Raw genomic sequence first — 23,585 nt, forward strand, 5'->3', positions numbered from 1 at the left:
GCAAGTTCCATGAACCATGAAGGCTAGATGGCTGATTCTTTAGTATGTTATACAGGGTCCCACCCCATACAAGAAACCAAGGTTTGGTCAAGTTTGATAACAGCGTTTTTCCACAAAGTCAGTTTCAAGTTCCTGTATAACCATCAGTTTTCTCATGTCTCACTTATGAAAACCACCCAAAACCATACTTTTATGGACTGGGATGTTCATCCCTGACACTGACTCTGCATATGAGATGGTTTTCCGCTGTGACAATGCAAAACGCTTCGAGTTCCTCAAAGTGAGTGTTCTCAGCGAGAGAATGCCTTTGTGGCCATAAAAACCGAGATTGTTGTCCAAAACCATGAATGCTAGATGGCTGATTCTTTATTTTGTTATACAGGGTCCCACCCCATAGAAGAAACCAAGGTTTGGTCAAGTTTGACCATATAGTTTTCCACAAAGTCAGTTTCAAGTTTCTGAATAACCATCAGTTTTCTCAGGTCTCACTTATGAAAACCACCCAAAACTATACTTTTATGAACTGGGATGTTCATCCCTGACACTGACTGCATATGAGATGGTTTTCCGCTGTGATAATGCAAAACGCTTCGAGTTCCTCAAAGTGAGTGTTCTCAGGCGAGAGAACGCGTTTGCGGCCATAAAAACCGAGATTGCTGTTTCTCCAAAACCATGAATGCTAGATGGCTGATTCTTTAGTATGTTATACAGGGTCCGACCCCATACAAGAAACCAAGGTTTGGTCAAGTTTGATCACACAGTTTTTCCACAACGTCAGTTTCAAGTTCCTGTATAACCATCAGTTTTCTCATGTCTCACTTGTGAAAACAATCCAAAACAACACTTTTATTGACGGGGATGTTCATCCCTGACACTGACTCTGCATATGAGATGGTTTTCCGCTGTGACAATGCAAAAAGCTGCGAGTTCCTCAAAGTGAGTGTTTTCAGCGAGAGAATGCCTTTGTGGCCATAAAAACAGAGATTGCTGTTTCTCCAAAACCATGAATGCTAGATGGCTGATTCTTTAGTATGTTATACAGGGTCCCACCCCATACAAGAAACCAAGGTTTGGTCAAGTTTGATCACACAGTTTTTCCACAAAGTCAGTTTCAAGTTCCTGTATAACCATCAGTTTTCTCATGTCTCACTTATGAAAACCACCCAAAACTATACTTTTATGAACTGGGATGTTTATCCCTGACACTGACTCTGCATATGAGATGGTTTTCCGCTGTGACAATTCAAAACGCTTCGAGTTCCTCAAATTGAGTGTTCTCAGGCAAGAGAACGCGTTTGCGGCCATAAAAACAGAGATTGCTGTTTCTCCAAAACCATGAATGCTAGATGGCTGATTCTTTAGCATGTTATACAGGGTCCCACCCCACACAAGAAACCAAGGTTCGGTCAAGTTTGATCACACCGTTTTTCCAAAAAGTCAGTTTCAAGTTCCTGTATAACCATCAGCTTTCTCATGTCTCACTTATGAAAACAACCCCAAACCATACTTTTTTTGAAAGGGATGTTCATCTCTGACACTGACTGCATATGAGATGGTTTTCCGCTGTGACAATGCAAAAAGCTGCGAGTTCCATGAACCATGAATGCTAGATGGCTGATTCTTTAGTATGTTATACAGGGTCCCACCCCATACAAGAAATCAAGGTTTGGTCAAGTTTGACCATATAGTTTTTCCACAAAGTCAGTTTCAAGTTTCTGAATAACCATCAGTTTTCTCAGGTCTCACTTATGAAAACCACCCAAAACTATAGTTTTTTTATGTACTGGTGTAAGAGAGGGGGGGCTATGGAGGTGTGTGCAGTGGAATGAAATTAAACCAGAAAAAGAACTACTGTAACGGAAAGGGGGTGAAATGACCGGGTGAGAGCACACTGTTTACCAAGGAGGACAGAGAAGTGGCCAGGTGCACTAAAATTTATTACAGAATGGTTAAAAAACAGTAAAAATGCCCACAGGTAAAAACGTTATGCTAAAAGTCCATTAAAAACAAGGTGGGCTAAAAAAAGATAAAACTGCGCTCAAAGGGCACCGTCCCCAGTAAAGTGTTCCTGCTCCTCCTGCTCCGCTCAGCCCAGGGAGTGGATCCTCTGGTCACACGCACCGGGTCACCTGTGAATGCAAAGCATACGCCAGCACGGGGGTCCGAGACAATAAGGCCTTAGGCTACGCGGATGGAGTGTCGCTACAATACTTACACACCAGGCAGAGTTATCCTCTGCCCCTGCGTGTGTCCAACGTCACAACACTCCTTCACTAGTCTCGATCCCTCCCGGCTGGCTCCCGTCCTCTGCACGCTGAGACACCTACGCGGAAACAACTAGCGGCAGTCAAAAGTTCTAACCAATCATATCCTCCGGCTAGCTTTATCCGACAAGTGCTACTACGTTCCCAAAGGGTACTCACACACTGGAGGCAGAGTTCTCCTCTGCCCCTGCGTGTACGTCGCCTCGTAACACTTGCGGTCCCAGCGTGCTCGTGGTCCCGATGCGTGTGCCGTCCGGCTCTCCAACTGTGATGGTGCGCCGCAGCCTATCTGCTCCTACTCCGTGCGTCCTGCTTTCGTTGCTTTCTCCGTCTTTTCCCACGCCGTGATTGCGGCGGCGGCCGCAGCGGCCCATGCGGCCGCGTCGCTCCTTTCGTTTCTCTCTCCGTGTCTGTGTGTCTGTCTGTCCCTTCTCGTTCCACCGTGCGCCTTTTGTTTGTTCCCCGTTCCCGCCAGACACAGGTGCTGTGATTGTTGCCTCTCGGGGATTGGGGTAAAGTCATGTGATAAAAACTGATGGTAAAAGCATGTAACGAGGGCGGGTCCTTAAAACTATAAATAAAGTTAAAATGCACTGCAAAGATAAAACCAATATGAAAAAACACACTAAAAACACAGCACACGATAAAACAAAATAAAACCCCAAGTCACTTGCTGGATCACACTGGGATGTTCATCCCTGACACTGACTCTGCATATGAGATGGTTTTCCGCTGTGATAATGCAAAACGCTTCGAGTTCCTCAAAGTGAGTGTTCTCAGTGACAGAACGCGTTTGCGGCCATAAAAACAGAGATTGCTGTTTCTCCAAAACCATGAATGCTAGATAGCTGATTCTTTAGTATGTTATACAGGGTCCCACCCCATACAAGAAACCAAGGTTTGGTCAAGTTTGATCACATCGTTTTTCCACAAAGTCAGTTTCAAGTTCCTGTATAACCATCAGTTTTCCCATGTCTCACTTATGAAAACCACCCAAAACCATACTTTTATGAACTGGGATGTTTATCCCTGACACTGACGCTGCATATGAGATGGTTTTCCGCTGTGACAATGCAAAAAGCTGCGAGTTCCTCAAAGTGAGTGTTTTCAGCGAGAGAACGCCTTTTTGGCCATTAAAACAGAGATTGCTGTTTCTCCAAAACCATGAATGCTAGATTGCTGATTCTGTAGTATGTTATACAAGGTCCCACCCCATAGAAGAAAACAAGGTTTGGTCAAGTTTGACCTTATAGTTTTTCCACAAAGTCAGTTTCAAGTTTCTGAATAACCATCAGTTTTCTCAGGTCTCACTTATGAAAACCACCCAAAACTATACTTTTATGAACTGGGATGTTCATCCCTGACACTGACTGTGCATATGAGATGATTTTCCACTGTGATAATGCAAAACGCTTCGAGTTCCTCAAAGTGAGTGTTCTCAGCGAGAGAACGCGTTTGCGGCCATAAAAACAGAGATTGCTGTTTCTCCAAAACCATGAATTCTAGATGGCTGATTCTTTAGTATGTTATACAGGGTCCCAACCCATACAAGAAAACAAGGTTTGGTCAAGTTTGACATTATAGTTTTTCCACAAAAAACATGAGATGGCCTTTTTGGCCATAAAAACAGAGATTGCTGTTTCTCCAAAACCAAGAATGCTAGATGGCTGATTCTTTAGTATGTTATACAGGGTCCCACCCCATACAAGAAACCAAGGTTTGGTCAAGTTTGATCACATCGTTTTTCCACAAAGTCAGTTTCAAGTTCCTGTATAACCATCTCATAAGCAGAGTCAGTGTCAGGGATGAACATCCCAGTTCATAAAAGTATAGTTTTGGGTGGTTTTCATAAGTGAGACCTGAGAAAACTGATGGTTATTCAGAAACTTGAAACTGACTGTGGAAAAACTATATGGTCAAACTTGACCAAACCTTGGTTACTTCTATGGGGTGGGACCCTGTATAACATACTAAAGAATCAGCCATCTTGCATTCATGGTTTTGGAGAAACAGCAATCTCTGTTTTTAAGGCCACAAAGGCGTTCTCTCGCTGAAAACACTCACTTTGAGGAACTCGCAGCTTTTTGCATTGTCACAGTGGAAAACCATCTCATATGCAGAGTCAGTGTCAGGGATGAACATCCCAGTCAATAAAAGTGTTGTTTTGGATTGTTTTCATAAGTGAGACATGAGAAAACTGATGGTTATACAGGAACTTGAAACTGACTTTGTGGAAAAACGATGTGATCAAACTTGACCAAACCTTGGTTTCTTGTATGGGGTGGGACCCTGTATAACATACTAAAGAATCAGCCATCTAGCATTCATGGTTTTGGAGAAACAGCAATCTCTGTTTTTATGGCCGCAAACGCGTTCTGTCACTGAGAACACTCACTTTGAGGAACTCGAAGCGTTTTGCATTATCACAGCGGAAAACCATCTCATATGCAGAGTCAGTGTCAGGGATGAACATCCTAGTTCATAAAAGTATAGTTTTGGGTGGTTTTCATAAGTGAGACCTGAGAAAACTGATGGTTATTCAGAAACTTGAAACTGACTTTGTGGAAAAACTATATGGTCAAACTTGACCAAACCTTGGTTTCTTCTATGGGGTGGGACCCTGTATAACATAATAATCAGCCATCTAGCATTCATGGTTTTGGACAGCAATCTCGGTTTTTATGGCCACAAAGGCGTTCTCTCGCTGATAACACTCACTTTGAGGAACTCGCAGCTTTTTGCATTGTCACAGTGGAAAACCATCTCATATGCAGAGTCAGTGTCAGGGATGAACATCCCAGTCAATAAAAGTGTTGTTTTGGATTGTTTTCATAAGTGAGACATGAGAAAACTGATGGTTATACAGGAACTTGAAACTGACGTTGTGGAAAAACTGTGTGATCAAACTTGACCAAACCTTGGTTTCTTGTATGGGGTGGTACCCTGTATAACATACTAAAGAATCAGCCATCTAGCATTCATGGTTTTGGAGAAACAGCAATCTCTGTTCTTATGGCCGCAAACGCGTTCTCTCGCTGAAAACACTCACTTTGAGGAACTCGCAGCTTTTTGCATTGTCACAGCGGAAAACCATCTCATATGCAGAGTCAGTGTCAGGGATGAACATCCCAGTCAATAAAAGTGTTGTTTTGGATTGTTTTCATAAGTGAGACATGAGAAAACTGATGGTTATACAGGAACTTGGAACTGACGTTGTGGAAAAACTGTGTGATCAAACTTGACCAAACCTTGGTTTTTTGTATGGGGTGGGACCCTGTGTAACATACTAAAGAATCAGCCATCTAGCATTCTAGGTTTTGGAGAAACAGCAATCTCTGTTTTTATGGCCGCAAACGCGTTCTCTCGCTGAAAACACTCACTTTGAGGAACTCGCAGCTTTTTGCATTGTCACAGCGGAAAACCATCTCATATGCACAGTCAGTGTCAGGGATGAACATCCCAGTCAATAAAAGTGTGGTTTTGGGCTGTTTTCATAAGTGAGACCTGAGAAAACTGATGGTTTTCTCATGTCTGATTCTTTAGTATGTTATACAGGGTCCCAACCCATACAAGAAACCAAGGTTTGGTCAAGTTTGATCACACCGTTTTTCCACAATGTCAGTTTCAAGTTTCTTATATAACCATCAGTTTTCTCAGGTCTCACTTTTGAAAACAACCCAAAACCACACTTTTATTGACTGGGATGTTCATCCCTGACACTGACTGTGCATATGAGATGGTTTTCCGCTGTGACAATGCAAAAAGCTGCGAGTTCCTCAAAGTGAGTGTTTTCAGCGAGAGAACGCGTTTGCGGCCATAAAAACAGAGATTGCTGTTTCTCCAAAACCATGAATGCTAGATGGCTGATTCTTTAGTATGTTATACAGGGTCCCACCCCATACAAGAAACCAAGGTTTGGTCAAGTTTGATCACATTGTTTTTCCACAAAGTCAGTTTCAAGTTCCTGTATAACCATCTCATAAGCAGAGTCAGTGTCAGGGATGAATTTCCCAGTCAATAAAAGTTTGGTTTTGGGTTGTTTTCATAAGTGAGACTTGAGAAAACTGATGGTTATATAAGAAACTTGAAACTGACATTGATGGGCTAGAACAATCTACCAGTGACTGTTAGAGAATGCACCTCCTATGTATCATTTAATACAATGGCTTCTTGGTCAGCAAAACTTGTAACCACTAGAAGGCAATTATGCTCACAGGGACATGATTTCACCATGAGTAGGTCTGTGTGTGTGACTGTGAGGGGGAGTATTTTAGTAGTTTATGGATGGTGTAGTGAGTATTTGTCAACAAAAACTTAAACTTAAACTGCGACATAAGAAAACTTCAAATAAACACTTCAGACGCACCCTGGGTTTTTGGTTTACGCAGCATTCAAAAGAGAGCAATGTCCAAACAAACTTAAAGTTTCAAAAAGAGGGTTTATTTTCCAGATTTGGACGGCAAACAGCAAGATTTCATGTAAAGGCCTACTTGCTGCCTCTCCGACGTGACTGGTAAAAAACCATTAGCCCACCCAGGTGCGTGTTGGACAATGTGCGCTACTCCCCTATATCCCCTAGGTGCGCAATAAAAAACTAACCAAGTAAAATAAAACAAAAAGTAAGCAAATTAGACTTAACTTAGCATATTGAAAACTACATAACAAAAAAGAAAACATACTTATGTGCAACTAATAAACAAAAAGTGACATTTTAGCTTTAAATCAAAAAACTGACAAATAGCTCCTACAGATGGGGTGTCTTGTTGTACGTGCTGAAGCCTATACTGTTTTTTATATGTGTGTACTGTATGTCATGTTTTGTAGTACTCATGTATGTTCTGTGTTGGGGGTATGTTTTTACCCCATAGGACCAGGGATGGAAATTAGCTCTAAGCTAAATCCGGCATATTTACTGCACCAGTTGTCTGTTCATTAATGTGCATTGTCCCATTGAAATGAATTAAGAAATGAAATGAAAAATGAGTTAAAGAGCTCCTCATTAATGGTGAGTTTACAACAGGTCTTTTAAAAATTGTAGTCTTTAATTTTGTAGTTATACGTCATATTTATACATAACTAACTATAATGACAATCAATGTGAAAATATTATAAAAGTATTCAAAGTATTCAGAATACAGTTCTCTGATTAGACACACGGAATACGTCACAAAATGCATTTTAGGGCAAGTATTCACAGACACTGGCTGTGAGGCACTTTCTTTGTGATGTTTGGCTATCCAAAGGCACTGCATTCGGACATAAGTGTGGCTCATGTGTCCAGAGGTCCAAAGGATTGATCTTGAAGCCCTTTTGTTTTCAGAAAGGAAGGAATGGATGGATGGATGGATGGATGGATGGATGGATGGAAGGTTTGCGGAGTTTGCATGTTGTTCTCCCCTGTACCCGTGTCCTCCAGGTGGTCGGCACATGAAAAAAATATCTAACTTATCACTAACCGACCTCACAATTTCTGATCATCTGGCCATTATCCTGGACATCATAACCCCCTCTCCCACCGCCAAACACACAAGAACAATTACATCCCGAAACCTGAAATCAATCAGTCACATTTCTTTCTCTTCCTCCATATCCCATGCCATCACCAGCTCTTCGCTTCCCTCAGAACCAACTGCCTCTGATCTCTTCAACTTCTACAACCGCACACTCTCCTCCACAATCTCAAAAAACAAAAGAGACAACTTGAAAGGCTCCATAAAAAATCCGGCTTCACTATCCATGCCTAGGCCTACAAACACGGTGTAACCACATATAACTCCTACCTCAAAACTGCCCGGTCCCACTTCTACTCACAATTCATCCACTCTAATTCTTCTAACCCCTGTACGCCATTCTCCACATTTGCAAAACTGACCAAACCCAAGAACAATATAACCTCCACAATCACTAATGACAAATGCAATAACTTCCTGTCATCCTACCATACTAGTCCATACCATACGGGGCTAGGCTAGGGGTTCCCCATTTAAACCAACCCAATGCCCGAGGTAAGTCTGGTAACAAAGGAACCAAAGCAGAGGTAGTCAAAATATAAATCTTTTATTTTACATTTGTAGTTCAATTTTATTAAAGTTGTTTAAAACATAACCCTCGAATAACCCAAAAACAAACACTTAAAACGTAGCTAAAGTAAATGGGGAATTTAAATTAAATAGAAAATATTCACAAAACAAACAAACTAAATGTTAATAAATCAACTCAAACAAAAACGCTAATAGGAAACAAACGCAAACAAATCCCCCAAAAACCCGCTAAGGTGCTGTAGTGCTTTAAGTGCTTTGAGTTACAGGATTATTTCTTGGTAAAATTCGTTTGTTTGGCAAATTCGGAGCTTAAATTGAGCAGCGTGGACATGACTGAAATACATAGAAAAACGTCAGTTCACTGCCAATTGCCAAACCTAGGCTGTAAGACGGACACATACCTTAGGCAGACAGGAGGAACACAAACAGGGGGCTCGGGGCACCTCTGAGGAGCAGCATCAGCCCAGCAAACTCCACAAAATAAACCCTAGGCAAACAATTTAAATTAAACCAGTGCACAGACGTAGTTTTTAAAATAACACAAGGTGGAAAGGTACTCACGAAAAAGGCACCCACACGCCAGCATACCAGCCCCGACACTAACCAACTCAAGCGCGCACCTTTTTGTAATCGCGCAATCAGTAGCACGGGCGGAGAGTGGCGGTGCGTTCACGGGCAGATAGGAACTTTAAATATTGTTTTACTGCGACGAGTTTCAACCACCTGGTTACACATTGTTCACTAGAATCCATTTCATCCGCTTCTCCTCCCTCTGAACATGAACTCACTCCACTCATACTCCATAGCCTTCCCTCCATCTCTCGTCTGTCTCCCTCCGACACCACCAAATTTCTCAAAGGCATGATATTCTCTAACTGCCAGCTTGACTCGATCCCATCTCCCTTCCCACTCATCACCAGCATCATCAACACTTCCCTTGCCTTTGGATCTGTCCCATCCCCGCTCAAACTTGCCATCACACCCCTCCATCCTCCACCTCCATGACCTCTCCCCTGCTTTTGACACAATAGACCATACCCTCCTCCTCAACTGTTTGAAACCAATTGGCATCTCCTGCACAGCACTCCTCTGGTTCACCTCATACCTCTCCGACCGTCACCATTTTGTCTCAGTTTGACTCCCAAACTTCCCCAGTCTCCATCGTTGTCCCCAAAGGTTCCGTGCTTGGGCCCCTCCTCTTCACTATAGATACAGACAGCATCTCTGGATATATATATATATATATATATATATATATATATATATATATATATATATATATATATATATATATATATATATATATATATATATATACATAGTCATGTTTGAAAACAGTTAAGGGGGAGAAAAATCTAAACTATACAAATGCTAACGCTAGCTACAACTGCCGTTTTTTTGCTTCTACTGGACAATCTGCTTTGAGAAAACATAGACTTGACTGTATTTATGTGTGATAAATAAGTTCATTTTCCACCAGAAAATGGCTAAAAAGAGTGAAAAATTGTGTTTTACAAAAGATTGTATTTTGCCCGTCGGCGAAGCCACGCCCCCTTTATGATGCGATGCCGTCTGTATATCTACATGATTACCTTCGGTCAGATCATCATGGACTCCACTTTCACTGCTACACCAACGATACCCAACTCTACATTTCCATCAAATCCATCACCCCAGTTATCCTCTCCACCATCACTGACTGCATCTCCGATATCAAAACCTGGATGGACAATAACTTTCTCAAACTTAACAGCAATAAAACAGAGCTCCCCATCACTGGCCCCAAATCTCTCCTCCCCTATGTCCAGAACTTTACCCTCCTCATCGATGGTCACAACCTCGGCATCATAATGGACTCCACCTTCTCATACCAAACACACATTAACCACATCACTATAACATCCTTCTTCCACCTCCGCAACATTGCCCACCTCCGCCCCTCCCTTACCCAGTCAACAGCTGAAATCCTCATCCATGCATCACTTCCAGACTCAACTACTGCAATAGCCTCCTCTACAGACTTCCCACAACTCATCTGAACTGCAATACATCCAGAACTCTGCTGGCCGCCTCCTCACCCACACCCAGTCCAGAGAACACATCACCCCCGTCCTCCAACACTGGCTCCCAGTTCAATATCGTATTCAACACTAGCTCCTCCTCCTCACCTACAAGTCCCTCCATAACCTGGCCCCGCCCTACCTCACCGAGCACCTGCAACAACACCAACCCACCCGCCACCTCCGCTCAGCCGACTCCAACCGCCTCACTCCCATCACTAACTACCGGGCCTTGGGGGACCGAGCCTTCGCAATCGCCACCCCCACCCTCTGGAACTCACTCCCACAGCCCATTAGAAACTCTGACTCGCTAAAACCCACTTGTTCAAACTAGCTTTATCCTAAACCCCCTTTTTGGTTTGCTATATTCCACATGTAAAGTGTCTTTGAGTGTCCAAAAAAGCACAAGTTCGATGTATTATTATTATTAATTGGCCAGGATGAGTGTTTGTGTGTGACTGTGGGGCACTGTCCAAACTAAATAAACTATGAAAAATCATAAGACAGAAGGATTGCTCTTGGGCAAATTCAATTTTTATTAAAAAATAGAGGTGGTCATGGTGGTCACGGTGGGCTCGGCTCCGGAACGTAATGTCCGTGATGCTGTTAAGTTTTTTTTTTGTTTTTTTTTAAATGAAATTTAACGCACAGGAAAATCAAATAAGAGTAAAAATACATCTGAGTAACTAGGCGTGACAACATAAGAACACTATGTTGCAAATTAAAATGATTCTTAATAGCATAACATTTTAAACAAGTGGTTAGGTACTTTGGCAGATCATTTGGAATTTAAAATCCAGTGACAATTTCACAAAGAAAAAAAAGTGAGGCAGCAACACTGGCTGTGTATACACTCAATCATAGTTCATCCCAAGTGGACTTTATATATTTTGAAAAAGTTGTCACCAGGACTAGGCTCAGAATGGAAACTCCCATCCATGTAGCCAAACGCAAAACCTCATCCAGATGACAATGTTTTTTGTCTGTGTGTGTGTGTTTTTTTTCCAAACTGTAGGTAAACATTTCAAACCAGTTTTAAACCACATTGTAGTAGAGCCAAGCAGTTTTCATGGTAATCCTGTTATACAATAGTGCATTCATTTTGAAACCTAATCCATCTGCCTGGCCCTACATTTCATTAAATACATTTCACAAGTGTCATCTGCACATGGCTGAGCCCACAGGAAAATTGGCTTACATGTATTCGCTTCAATCTTAACTAATTAAGCTTATATACACAAAGAAACAAAAAACATTTTCTTATTCTGTCAAAACATATAATAATAATAATAATAATAATAATAATAATAATAAAAAACACTTTCACACAAAAATAACATTTGCAATATTAATAATTAATAGCACCAGTGTATCAGTTATATTTCACTAGGGAAAATGTACAATATTGCATAGTGTTGATTGAATGTGGCTAATCAATGTTAGTTGTAGTCGGTGTGATGAACACCAAAGCGTCAACATTAAAATTAATGATGCCACAAAAACCCAAAGAGACCACAATATGTATTCAACAGAACTGAGTGAAGGTTTCCTTAGTATGTTTGACAAAAGAACATGTCCATCACCAACTGCAAGTCAATTGTGTCTACATTGTTATAATAATGTTGATAATAAGCATAATGATTATAGTATTAATAATTATATTAATAAGAAGAATATCATCATGATCATTAACACCACTACTACCACTACCACTACATACCCCAAATGTAAAACAAGCATTTAAAAGCTGGTTCAGTTCGAACAGTACACGTAGAAAAGCTATTTGCAGATTGTCTTGGAAAAACATACACACAGTCATCTGAGAAATACATTTCAGGCCTCTTCATGAAATAGTGGATCATTAATATTGTCTTCAAATACTGCATATGCCGAACATAGAACTACTCTGCTCAAGTTGGGACCGTTTCTTCAATGTGAGGTCTGTAGAGTTGAAAACAAATGCACATCAAGAGAAAACTAAGACGGCTCCGAAGAGTCAGTGCCAGAATGCAGTCACTTTGGGTTTGTGGATAATGTCTGTTCTCAACCAGAAGAACCTGAAGATTTGACGTTCGTATCCAGATTCAATTAGGCCAACATGAAGGTTTGTAAATGAAAAAAACATCAAATAATTTCAGTGTATATATAAATATTATATGGTAGATTTGAAATGTACATGCTTTAGTTTGATTCTCTGATTGCTTTTTTGTGATTTTGAATATTCTGTAATAAGTATTTTATATTTGTTGTTTGTGCAAGCTCTGTGTTGTACAGAAGTTTGCTATCATAGAGAAGGCTTTTTCCAAGTCATCATCTCTACATTTTTTTTTAAAATTTTACGAATGAAACGTACAGAGGACAACTACAAAAAGCCCTTTCTACTGCCTGGGGCATGGATCAAAGCCTGTATGGAGGCCTGCATGTTGTGATGGGGTCGGCATGTTAGTGGTGGTATTTCAGACTGCAATGTTGGGTTTCTCCATAGAGAAACCTCATGGCTTCTCTATGGAGGGAGTGTTAAAGCATCCATCTGGTAGCGTTCTCTTGATGTCTTCTAGGTTGAGGATGTCAGCTCGGATTTGGCGAATCTGGTGGTCGTAGTCAGTGATCATGCCCTCCTGTGTCCGCGCCACATCGTTCAGCTCGGCCAGCTTCCTGTCCAGCTCACTGTCGGCCATTTTGCCCTTGGCACGCTTGAGAGACTCATCGATCTGGTTCAGTTTGCTTAGATCCACTTTGTCAATGTTACCTGAAAAAACAAAAGTGGGGATTCAGAGAAAGGAGCCCAGAATTATTTGTCAAATGTAACAAATTCTGTTCACATTGAGTCGACCATTTGATTGAATAAAACAAGTCTCACCAAGTTGATCAAGTAGTGCCGCAATGGTGCCCAGAACACTTTTCACTGCACTTTTGGCTTTACGGGCATTGTCCTCTGCCTCCTTGGCAGAATCCGATGCCTGATACACAAGAAAAAAAACAACCTTTAAACACTCATCACCATGCTGTTTGAACGTTGCAGGAGCTATTTTGCCCATGTCCATTCAAAAGGACAAAATTAGTAACACATTGAGGCTGCACTGTTTTTGGGATTTAGCTGTAGAGTGCCAACAATCCAGACCATTTTTCATGATATTTGTAGCACCGCAGCGAGTTCTATGTTATAGCTATGGACACATAGAGTCTCATTTGAAAAGGTGAGACTCTAAGCTCTCCGTAAGAGAAAACAGTTTAATTCTACAAAAAGTCACACAGACACAATGCGTCTTTTATGAAACACTCTTTGTGATTAACTCCTCTCTCCTCCGTTCTCTTCTACAGGTACTAACGTTGTGTGAAGAGGTAAATGCCTAAATATCTCAGTTTAAACAACAACATTGTAGACACGTTTTGAAACACTGCGTGTTGCCCCAGATCGATCGCTTTTTGGATTGAAGACTTGACGATTTTCACATGTTGTACATATAGTATTTCACTGTAGGCCAAGCTGAATTTGTTAAACTAAACTGTTAAATCGGTGCAGCTTCATGGTGCCTGTGCGTCAGGACTAGGGTTGTGCCGATGGACGATATCATCGTCCATCGTGATGGATGAGCAACATCACGATGGAGAGCCACCTACAAACTTTGCAGGGATTGCACTGTAAATTAAATCACGGATATAAATAATATGCACGCTAGTTTCAGTAGCCTGCCAGAAGCCACGATGCGTTAGCCGTAATTATTAACGTAAAGACGCAGCGCTGCTCTATTTGTGACGGGTGGGGCTCTTTCTCTCTCTGCAGCTCAGAGTTTAACAGCGCGTGGTTTTGCTTGCTTTGCTGTTTACGGAAACTTGAACCGTTTTAAAATGACAAGATGGCTCTCACATCGGAGCTAGATGAGCGCACGGATTATTCTCACGAAGGACCGAGAGAGGAAAGAGAAAGGAGAGAAAGGCGCAGTGCAGGAGTTACGAGGTTACGAGCACACGGACCGGGCGGCGCGTGGAGCGGCTTCAAAAATGTAGGCTACGACGCAAACTTCTAAATACTGTCCCGTTCACCCACTGTTTCTTAGACATTACGTTAAAACTGAGCAAATGCAAATAATAAGCTCCGATTTACATTTGTATTAGTGTGATAAGAGCCTTGGAGTTCACGCTCTGAATAAGTCGTTCTCCTCTCAGACTTTACGCACGAGTTTAACACATTTCTTTTGCAAAAGTCGTGTTCCGTGACTCTGTTCAAATAATGTTTAGTTTAGATCCATTTATCCTGCAATCTCACATTTTCCTAGCATACATAGTAATATGCAGCATATATATAGGCTATGTAAATGTCTTTAAAAAAAAATGCTAATAATGAGAAATGGACGATATCATCGTTCACTGTAAACATCGTCAACGGCCAATTAAGGGGACATCGCCCAACCCTTGTCAGGACGCTCGGCTCCACAACAGTTTTCCACCGATGTGGGTACTTTTAGGCTCATAAAGAGGAGAGCGAGCAATAGGGGCCTACAATACCTTTGGTTTCGTATTGAATCTATTTGCGGAGATTGTCACAATTTCGGATTGCAGCTGAGCAACCGTCCATTTATTGGAGCCCCGTGTGCAGACAAAAAGTAACTCCCACAGCTCATCCACGGGCAGAGCTAAGAGCTGTGTTTGGACTATTCACTCTGAAAGGGTTTTCTACAGTCATACATCACTACTTGTTTGGGCAACAAAGGAAGGAGAACAAAAATGTTACTGTACTATGTGTGATGAAAATATATATATATATGTATATATATATAGAAACTTTTTTTGTTGTTGAAACATTTCCATTGAAGAAAGTTGTGGCTTGACATGGGAACAAAGTAGAGATGTTTGAACCATAACACACAGGAGAGCCAAGTCTGAATGGTCAGAGCAGTTAAAATACTGTAGAAAGGGTTTTTGTTTTTTAATTCTCTGTCTCGGTTCATTGTGGGGTTTAGTTGTGTTTATATTTTCCACCAGTGTTGTAGCCGACCAAGAACTGAGCACTGATTATTGTTACAATGTGCATGAATGAGGAGTATGTTATACCATTGCAGCCATCATCATGTCATTGTCCGCCTCAGCTTTCTTCTTGGCAAGCTCCTGCTCCGCTGCACTCAGCTGCTCCATCATGTGGGTCACCTCCGAGTCCAATTTGTGAGTCTCGGCAAATGCTTTCTCAGCTTCCTCCTTAGTCTTGGCTGAGCCCTGGCAGAGATCACACACATATTAAACGGTGTTCTAAGACGGCAGCTCAAATAACAAACAAACGAAACGGGGAACAAACAACACGTCTGCTCCCTTCTCCATCAAATCACCCCCTGCCTGCCCCTTTTTTAAATCTCTTTTCAAAACCCACTTCTTTAGACAGGCCTACTTGGTTCAGTGTGCGTTTGTCAATGTCCTTTTTGAGGTTTCATTGAGTCTGATGTAAGGTGACGTTGGGTGTTTTGAAAAGCGGCGATGAATAAATGCATTACTACCAACTTGACAGCACATTGTCTAGGTTTAGTGAAAAGTAGAGCAAATAAACAAAAAAAAGTTTGTAATGTAATTTTACAACATTGAATCCTCTCCTACAATACATATACATAAATGATCTCCAAAAGGCACAATGTTACAGATAACATTGCAAATGTTCAGCAACTGGATAGCCGCTGATGAGAATCCAACAAACAAACGAACATACTTTCTGGACATTGCTGGCGATCCTCTCGGCGTCCTCAGCCTTGTTTTTGGCCTCTTTAGCGTCAGAGGCAGCATTTCCTAAAGCAGCTTCAGCTTGATGCGTCTTCTCATTGGCAGCAATAATGGTGGCATTGATTGATGGAATCCTCCGCAAAGCCTCCTCTGCTGCAGTCTTGTTGTCATTCACTCGCTTATCAAAGTCTGAAAGAAGTTCATCAATAAGAAACTGAAGTCAAACTGTACATGTTGAAATGTAGATGACTGACCAGCTTCCAATGCAAATGAACAATCCACAAAATCGAATGGTATCAGTATATAACAAATGACAAAATGTTACAATAAGCCAGTCAGATATGAAAAGAGAGATGGAGATGGACACTAACACACAAAAGACCTAAAGGAGGGCCCAAAGAAACCCTAACACACAAAAGACCTAAAGGAGAGCCCAAAGAAACCCTAAAAAGTGGTATTTTTTTTCATATATGCTTTTATATGCTGATCATCATTTAAATGTCTCCATCATAGCAAAAGTTTTCAAATAGTAATAACCTAGACTAAGTTCAACTGAATGGGCTCGATGTTTCTAAACGCAGATTATGGCGTAGCATTTTGTGATTTTGCAGCTCCAGACTTTGCACATTTAAGTACGTGGGAACGTACGTTCGAGAAACACCCATGGCCAATGGCGATGTTAGGTTTTCCTCCAACCAGACTCTGCGGCTGGGAAGGGGGGAGGGGGGCTGAACATGTGCTTTTGTTTTGTTCACGTTAATGCAATTACGGCCGAGCGAGTACCGATCCACACCACAGCAGCACCGACTGTAGCTACATCTCTTGCAAGTGGCGCAGGCACATAGCGCAACAGCTGTGCCACTCGGATAATAACCATAGTGTTTAGAGTTTGCGCTGTCCTTGCGCCAGGCAAAACGACAAACAATTTATACTAAAGACAGGCCATTATTTTTTGAGCAGCTCTATGTTAATTTTTATTTAGTGTTAGCCGTTAGCTTCAAGACAAAAACATTGTGATGAGAAGGAAGTTGCCGTCAGTCGTTAACATGATGTTAGTCACTGTCGCCCTGGAATCTCAGTTATCAGTTATATCAGTGATTTAATTTTGTAGACAAGACGCTGCTACAAACTCATAGGGAAATTATTATCAGGCCAAGTTTGTCAAAAAATGTGCCAAATGCTTAAAATTCACACTCAATCTTCTTTTACCTCGCAGGTCGTCTAAGATATTCTCTGCCTCTCTAAATGTGGATTGTCCTTTCTTTGCTGCATCTTCAGCGAGAGCTTTGGCAGCGTCGGCTCGAGCCAGTAGCTGGTCTGCAGTCTGCACACAAACACACAGTTACAGGAAGAGTTCAAGAGCACAGCACAGCACGCGTGTCGGGTCAAGCCTCACCTGCTGCTCACTCTTGCCTTTGTCCAGCAGTTTGCGCACTTCCAGCTCTTTTCCCTTCAGATCATCTCGAAGTTCATTATACTCTTTTTCTGTTTTAACGATCAGTTTATCCAGTTCGGACGACTCCTTCTTAATCTTATTTGCCTCATCCTGCAACAGAATTTGTACTATTGTTATTGTTATTATATATTTAACCTAATTTAAACATTTTCACTGTCAGCACATGTAAACATCTAAAACTCAGATACATAAAGTCCAAAAATACGATACATGCATTAAATCTTATTCTTTCACCTATCAAAATCGGCACATAGAATTTTCCAAAATATTACATCATTTAAGATATTTAAGATACAGAAGAAGAATCTATAGCTGTTTTATACTGTATATAGTGCTAAAAAGGCTTTCCATGATATAGGAATATTGAATTCATCTTCGCATACAGATTCTGTATCGATATATGGAACCTTCCAGACTTATATAAGGTGTATATAAGGTTAAGTTGTACATTGTTTTACTGGTTAGCCATCTAACACATTTAGTTTGAGACATGTATACTAATAACCAATTTTTGTTTATTAATGTTCGTTTCAATTTCCTTGGGATTGCAGATAAAAGCTGATTATACTGAAAAAGTTCAATATATTCTATTGCAAACTTGTCAACAGCAGAATAAATCACCTGATGAGTTCAAAAGATAATTTTATTTATTGGATGTGTGATTGCAAACACTTTATGAATGCATTGTTTCTTACTGTGATGACGTATATTTTAACAGATTGAGTGCCAAGCTGTTTAGGGGATTTAGCTGTTGAGAGCCAACAATCCAGACCATTTTTCATGATATTTGTAGCACCACAGCGTATTCTATGTATAGCTATCGACACATGCTACAGCTTGTTTTAAAGACGAGAAACTAAGCTCTCCGTACGTGAAAACAGTTTATTTCTCCGTGCCTCGGTTCCTGAGAAATCCAAAGCTAAACAGAGGCTAGTTTAATCAAAATCACAGTTTTTTTTCTAGAATCAGAGATAATTAGGGTTTTATGCAACTCTCTCCTTTCTGATTAAACTCTCTTCAACTCTCACCTCTATCCTAAATCTATCGTATCGCTACATATATTTGTTTCAAGTCAATTTTCAACAACAACATTGTTGACTACATGCAGTGTGTTATCGATCGCCTTAATCAAACTCAATGTACAATACACATTATGAATAAATAAGGACACAGAGGACATCCCTGTCTGATGCCTCTAAATATACACAAGTATACACCTGTCTAAAATAGTTCAAAATGCAGCAACATATTATAAAGAGGAGAAAGAGATGAAAATAAAAATGGTTGTGGTTAATTTTACAGTTCCAACAAATTATATATTCCTTTCAATCAATCATTTATTTGGTGTTTTTGGGAGGATGATTTGTCTATAGTGTGCTTACCTCCAGAGCCTTGGTGTCAAAGGGGGGCAGGCTGGTCAGGTTGGCAAAAATTCTGACGGCCCTGTCTGATGCCTCCTCTGCCTCTGCCTGGATCTTGTTGGCCTGCTTCTCCAGGTTTTTAGCCATTTCCTTTGCATCATTGTACCTGCACGATAAACAAGTCTAGTTACTGTGAGATTCATGACCGACCGTCTGTTTTGAACGGCTCTTTAAGGTGAACGGCTCGAATGAGATCTCAATTGTGAAAAGAGAAGGATCTTTTTCAGTTTCACCCAGAACCTCCCCCCAAAAAATAAAAAAATAAATAATAATAATAATAATGCATTGGTTTTATAAAGCGCTTTTCTGGACACTCAAAGACGCTTTACATTGCACTATTCGTTCACTCCTCCTCTCGCTGCACAGAGGATCTCTGTGGACTGTCAACACATCAGCCCAGCAGCACAGCCCGGGCATGAGCAGATCCAACTCCGCATTTACTTTCTTTGTACTTTTCCGCCAAAATAAACACCGCTAGCATGTGGTGCTCAACACTCGCCTTCTGAAGCTGAAACTGCTACGATAAAACTTCGGTCGTAGCTATGATTGTCTGTTAGTTTGAACAACCGCACAGTAGAGACGAGAGCAGCTCACGATGTTTCCATCCCCACGTCTGTAATGTGAATCTAAAAATCTTATTAGACAAAGAAATCACACAGTGACACCAGGTATAAGGGAGAACCCGTGTGAACTAGTGAGAAAAGTGTATAAAGTGTGTGTTGAAGGGTTATACAGCCTTTAAACATATATAACAATTGTAAAAAAAAAAAAATTAAGCTGACTACTTCGCAAATTTTGTTTATTGCGGGTTATTTCTAGAATGTAACCCCCGTGATAAACGAGGGACCACTGTAGTATGTTTCAACACCTCTTGTTGAGCTGGTCAACCTCGTGGCTTGTCTTCATTTCTCCATCCAGTGTTTTCAGCAGAAGGTTGTAGGCTTTGGTCGACGTGTCATTGGCTTCCTTGGCAATCTTTTCTATCTGATCGGCAGCCATTTTGTGCCTGGAAAAAGTAAAGGATGAATACAATCTGTGATATATCAGATTTTGACAGTTGGAACTGCTGTCTCACTTTTCAGCCAAAACGCGTGCTTCTTCAGCCAGCAGTGTCATGTTATTGGGGTCCGCTCCTCCACTGGGGGCCTTAATGTCCTGCACATACCCCATTTGTTAGACAGACATCATTTTAATTGAATGTTATTTAATAGACGATCAAATCCACATGATTAAGAGAAATGTTGGAGTTGAACATTTACCACTTTGCTGATGGCGTCCTTGGCTTTGTCCAGTTCCTGGCGAGCTCGATCAATGAGGTTTTCAGCATCTCTGACCCGCGCCCGAGCACGATCAGCCTGAGATCCCGTCTCATCCACAGTCTTCCTGATGGTATGGAGACGGTTCCACTGTGTTGTCAGTGTAATATTGATAGAATTTAAACGATCCAGGAGGTCTCTGTCCATCTCTGAGAACACATTATGTCATTCAAACATTATAGTTTATCGTCTTACCTACAGTACCTTCAGACAGTCACACAAACACAGAACAATTGTCCAGTGAAATCTGTTCTTCCAGATTCAGAAATCATACAAAAATGGAGACTTTGATACTAAGAGTCAGCTTTGTTTCATAGGCTTAGGGCAGTAGTTCTTCTGGTGGCAGTAGCATTTGACCGAATGAAAAGCTGAACATCTGGGGTTTATCAGTTTAGCAGTAATAGGCCTGTGTGTGTGCGTGCGTGTGTGTGTGTATCGTGGTGGTCGCATGGTGGTGGTTTTGCGCAGATGTGTCCAGTCTCGACAGCGTTTCTGTCAGTCTTCCCCAGGGGACACTGAACACCACTGAGTATGGAGTGAACATACAATTGTTATTGGGGTCTGCTCCTCCACTGGGGGATTTAATGTCCTGCACACACCCCATTTGTTATACACACAGAAACATCATTTCATTTGAATGTGATTTAGTAGACAATCAAATCAGTTTTGATCAGTTTAGCGCTGTACTCGTGATCCTTTGCATAAGATAATCTAAAATAGTCAACTTTGTCTTTCGGTTTCATTTTGTCGAGTGATCTGTCCTAAACAACTGTACTCCCAGCAGCTGCTAGAGACATTAACAAGGTTATATGTGGGTTGTGTTGATTAAGAGGTTCCCGAAGCGAAGATGGGGCCCCGAGGGGGTCGCGAGAACTAAGCAAAGAGAACTTCAAGATATAAAAAAGAAAATATTTAAGTTTATTTAATACAATTCTTCATCAAAAACAGCATTGATTTGAGAATTGAGGCCGAAATAATAAGTCCATCCATCCATCCATTTTCTTCCGCTTTATCCGGGGCCGGGTCGCGGGGGCAGCAGTCTCAGCAGAGATGCCCAAACTTCCCGGTTCACACACACCTCCTCCAGCTGTTCTGGGGGGACCCCGAGGCGACACCAGGCCAGCTCGGAGACATAGTCCCACCACCGTGTCCTGGGTCTTCCACGAGGCCTTGTCCCACTAGGACATGCCTGGAACACCTCCCGCGGGAGGCGACCAGGAGGCATCCGAAACAGATGCCCTAGCCACCTCAGCTGGCTCCTTTCGACGTGAAGGAGCAGCGACTCTACTCCGAGCTCCTCCCGGGTAACTGAGCTCCTCACCCGATCTCGAAGGGTGCGCCCAGCCACCCTGCGAAGGAAACTCATTTCGGCCGCTTGTATTCGCGATCTTGTCCTTTCGGTCATTACCCAAATCTCATGACCATAGAGGAGAGTGGGAACGTAGATCGATCGGTAAATCGAGAGCTTTGCCCCGACTCAGCTCCCTCTTCACCAAGACAGACCGATACAGCGACCGCATGACGCCGCACCGATCCGTCTGTCGATCTCACGCTCCATCCGTCCCTCACTAGTGAACAAGACCCCGAGATACTTGAACTCCTCCACTTGAGGTAAGGACTCCCCACCGACCTGAAGAGGGGAAGCCACCTTTTTCCGGTGGAGAACCATGGCCTCGGATTTGGAGGTGCTGATTCTCATCCCGGCCACTACACACGGCTGCAAACCGCCCCAGAGCATGCTGAAGGTCCTGGTTTGTTGAAGCCAACAGAACAACATCATCCGCAAACAGCAGAGACGATATCCTGAGGCTCCCAAACCGGACACCCTCCGGCCCCTGGCTGCGCCTAGAAATTCTGTCCATAAAAGTAATGAACAGAACCGGTGACAAAGGGCAGCCCTGGCGGAGACCAACACGCACCGGGAACAGGTCTGACTTACTGCCGGCAATGCGAACCAAGCTCCTGCTGCGGTCATACAGGGAACGGACAGCCCTTAGCAGAGGGCCCCGGACCCCATACTCCCGGAGGACCCCCCACAGGGCACCACGAGGGACGCGGTCGAACGCTTTCTCCAGATCCACAAAACACATGTGGACTGGTTGGGCGAACTCCCACGAACCCTCAAGCACCCGACGGAGGGTATAGAGCTGGTCCAGTGTGCCACGACCAGGACGAAAACCGCATTGTTCCTCCTGGATCCAAGGTTCAACTATCGGCCGGATCCTCCTCTCCAGCACCCTGGAGTAGACCTTACCGGGGAGGCTCGAAATAATAAGTAAACAATGTAAATAGATAGATGATAGAGCTAGACCAGATTTTTAATGTTTTGGCTTGACATTATCTATATATTTCGTTAGGTTTTACAGTGGGGATCCTGGAGTGTCTGTCTGGTAATTGCTCTCCAGTGTTTGTGGGACAATCGACGGTAAACAATAAGTCAACATGCGTCTCATGAGCATTGCTCATTTCAGCTGTGTCTCTGTTTAGATCATGTCTTGTTAAATGCTCTTTACCTTTGCTTGTCTGTGCCTCCTCCAACAGCTCTGTAATGGCCCGTTCAGCCTCTTTGAGGCGCTCTTCAAAAGCCTTGTCACTGACAGTCTCCTGACCGGAGCTCAGGTTGTCAATGAGTGTCTGCAGGTCATGAAGTTTCTGCCGCTGTTGGTTCACCTGCAGAAGAAACATGAAACATATCAGAAAAGGCATGAGGCTTCAGTCAAATTCCCTATGTGATTGTGGTAGTTAGAGGCCAATGGCAAAGACTGCCAGTTCTGTTTGGAGCTTTAAAGCACAGAGTCAGGAGAGAATAAACAATGGACTGCTAAATCTGTGGAAACCAAGTAAGGTAACCGCAGTTTGTGAACTATAGGCCTCGGATCCCTGAAATAAATCTCCAATGTATTTCTCAATTACTTGTAGCGATATCTCTGTTGGGCAGCATGGTAGCGCCGCAGTTAGCACTCATGCTTCACAGATAGAAGGTCTTGGTCGCATGTTCTCCCCATGTCTGCGTAGGTACACCGGTTTCCCCTACCACTAAAAACATGTACAATAGGCATGTGTGCGCGCGCGCGTGTGTGTGTGTATCGTGGTGGTCGCATGGTGGTGGTTTTGCGCAGATGTGTCCAGTCGCGACAGTGTTTCTGTCAGTCTTCCCCAGGGGAAACTGAACACCACCGAGTATGGAGTGAACGTACAATTGTCTGTAAAGTGCTTTGTGACCATGTCTGTAAAAGGCGCTATATAAATAAAGTTATTCTTCTTCTACTACTACTAATAGACAGTTATCTTTCATATTTAAAAATCTTTGTATTTATGCATTTG

At 42.2% G+C, this 23,585-nt stretch overlaps 2 protein-coding genes across 2 annotated transcripts in view; one reads left to right on the forward strand and one right to left on the reverse strand.

Moving 5' to 3' along the window:
- The window catches only part of znf622 (zinc finger protein 622), a 368,360-nt gene that overhangs the window by 210,371 nt on the left and 134,404 nt on the right, over positions 1-23,585 (forward strand). The window lies entirely within an intron of this gene.
- The window catches only part of lamc1 (laminin, gamma 1), a 60,126-nt gene continuing 49,240 nt past the window's right edge, over positions 12,700-23,585 (reverse strand). Inside the window, exons 18-28 of the mRNA XM_079570072.1 lie at positions 22,775-22,931; positions 20,205-20,410; positions 20,021-20,100; positions 19,814-19,951; positions 18,907-19,051; positions 17,465-17,614; positions 17,278-17,392; positions 16,058-16,257; positions 15,418-15,576; positions 13,226-13,325; positions 12,700-13,114 (exon numbers count right to left, since the gene is read on the reverse strand). Coding sequence (XP_079426198.1) covers positions 12,858-13,114; positions 13,226-13,325; positions 15,418-15,576; positions 16,058-16,257; positions 17,278-17,392; positions 17,465-17,614; positions 18,907-19,051; positions 19,814-19,951; positions 20,021-20,100; positions 20,205-20,410; positions 22,775-22,931 — 1,707 coding nt within the window. The 3' untranslated portion in view covers positions 12,700-12,857. The remainder of the gene's footprint in view (positions 13,115-13,225; positions 13,326-15,417; positions 15,577-16,057; positions 16,258-17,277; positions 17,393-17,464; positions 17,615-18,906; positions 19,052-19,813; positions 19,952-20,020; positions 20,101-20,204; positions 20,411-22,774; positions 22,932-23,585) is intronic.

Source organism: Gobius niger (genome assembly GCF_951799975.1).
Source record: "Gobius niger genome assembly, chromosome: 13".
Lineage (NCBI taxonomy): Eukaryota > Metazoa > Chordata > Actinopteri > Gobiiformes > Gobiidae > Gobius > Gobius niger.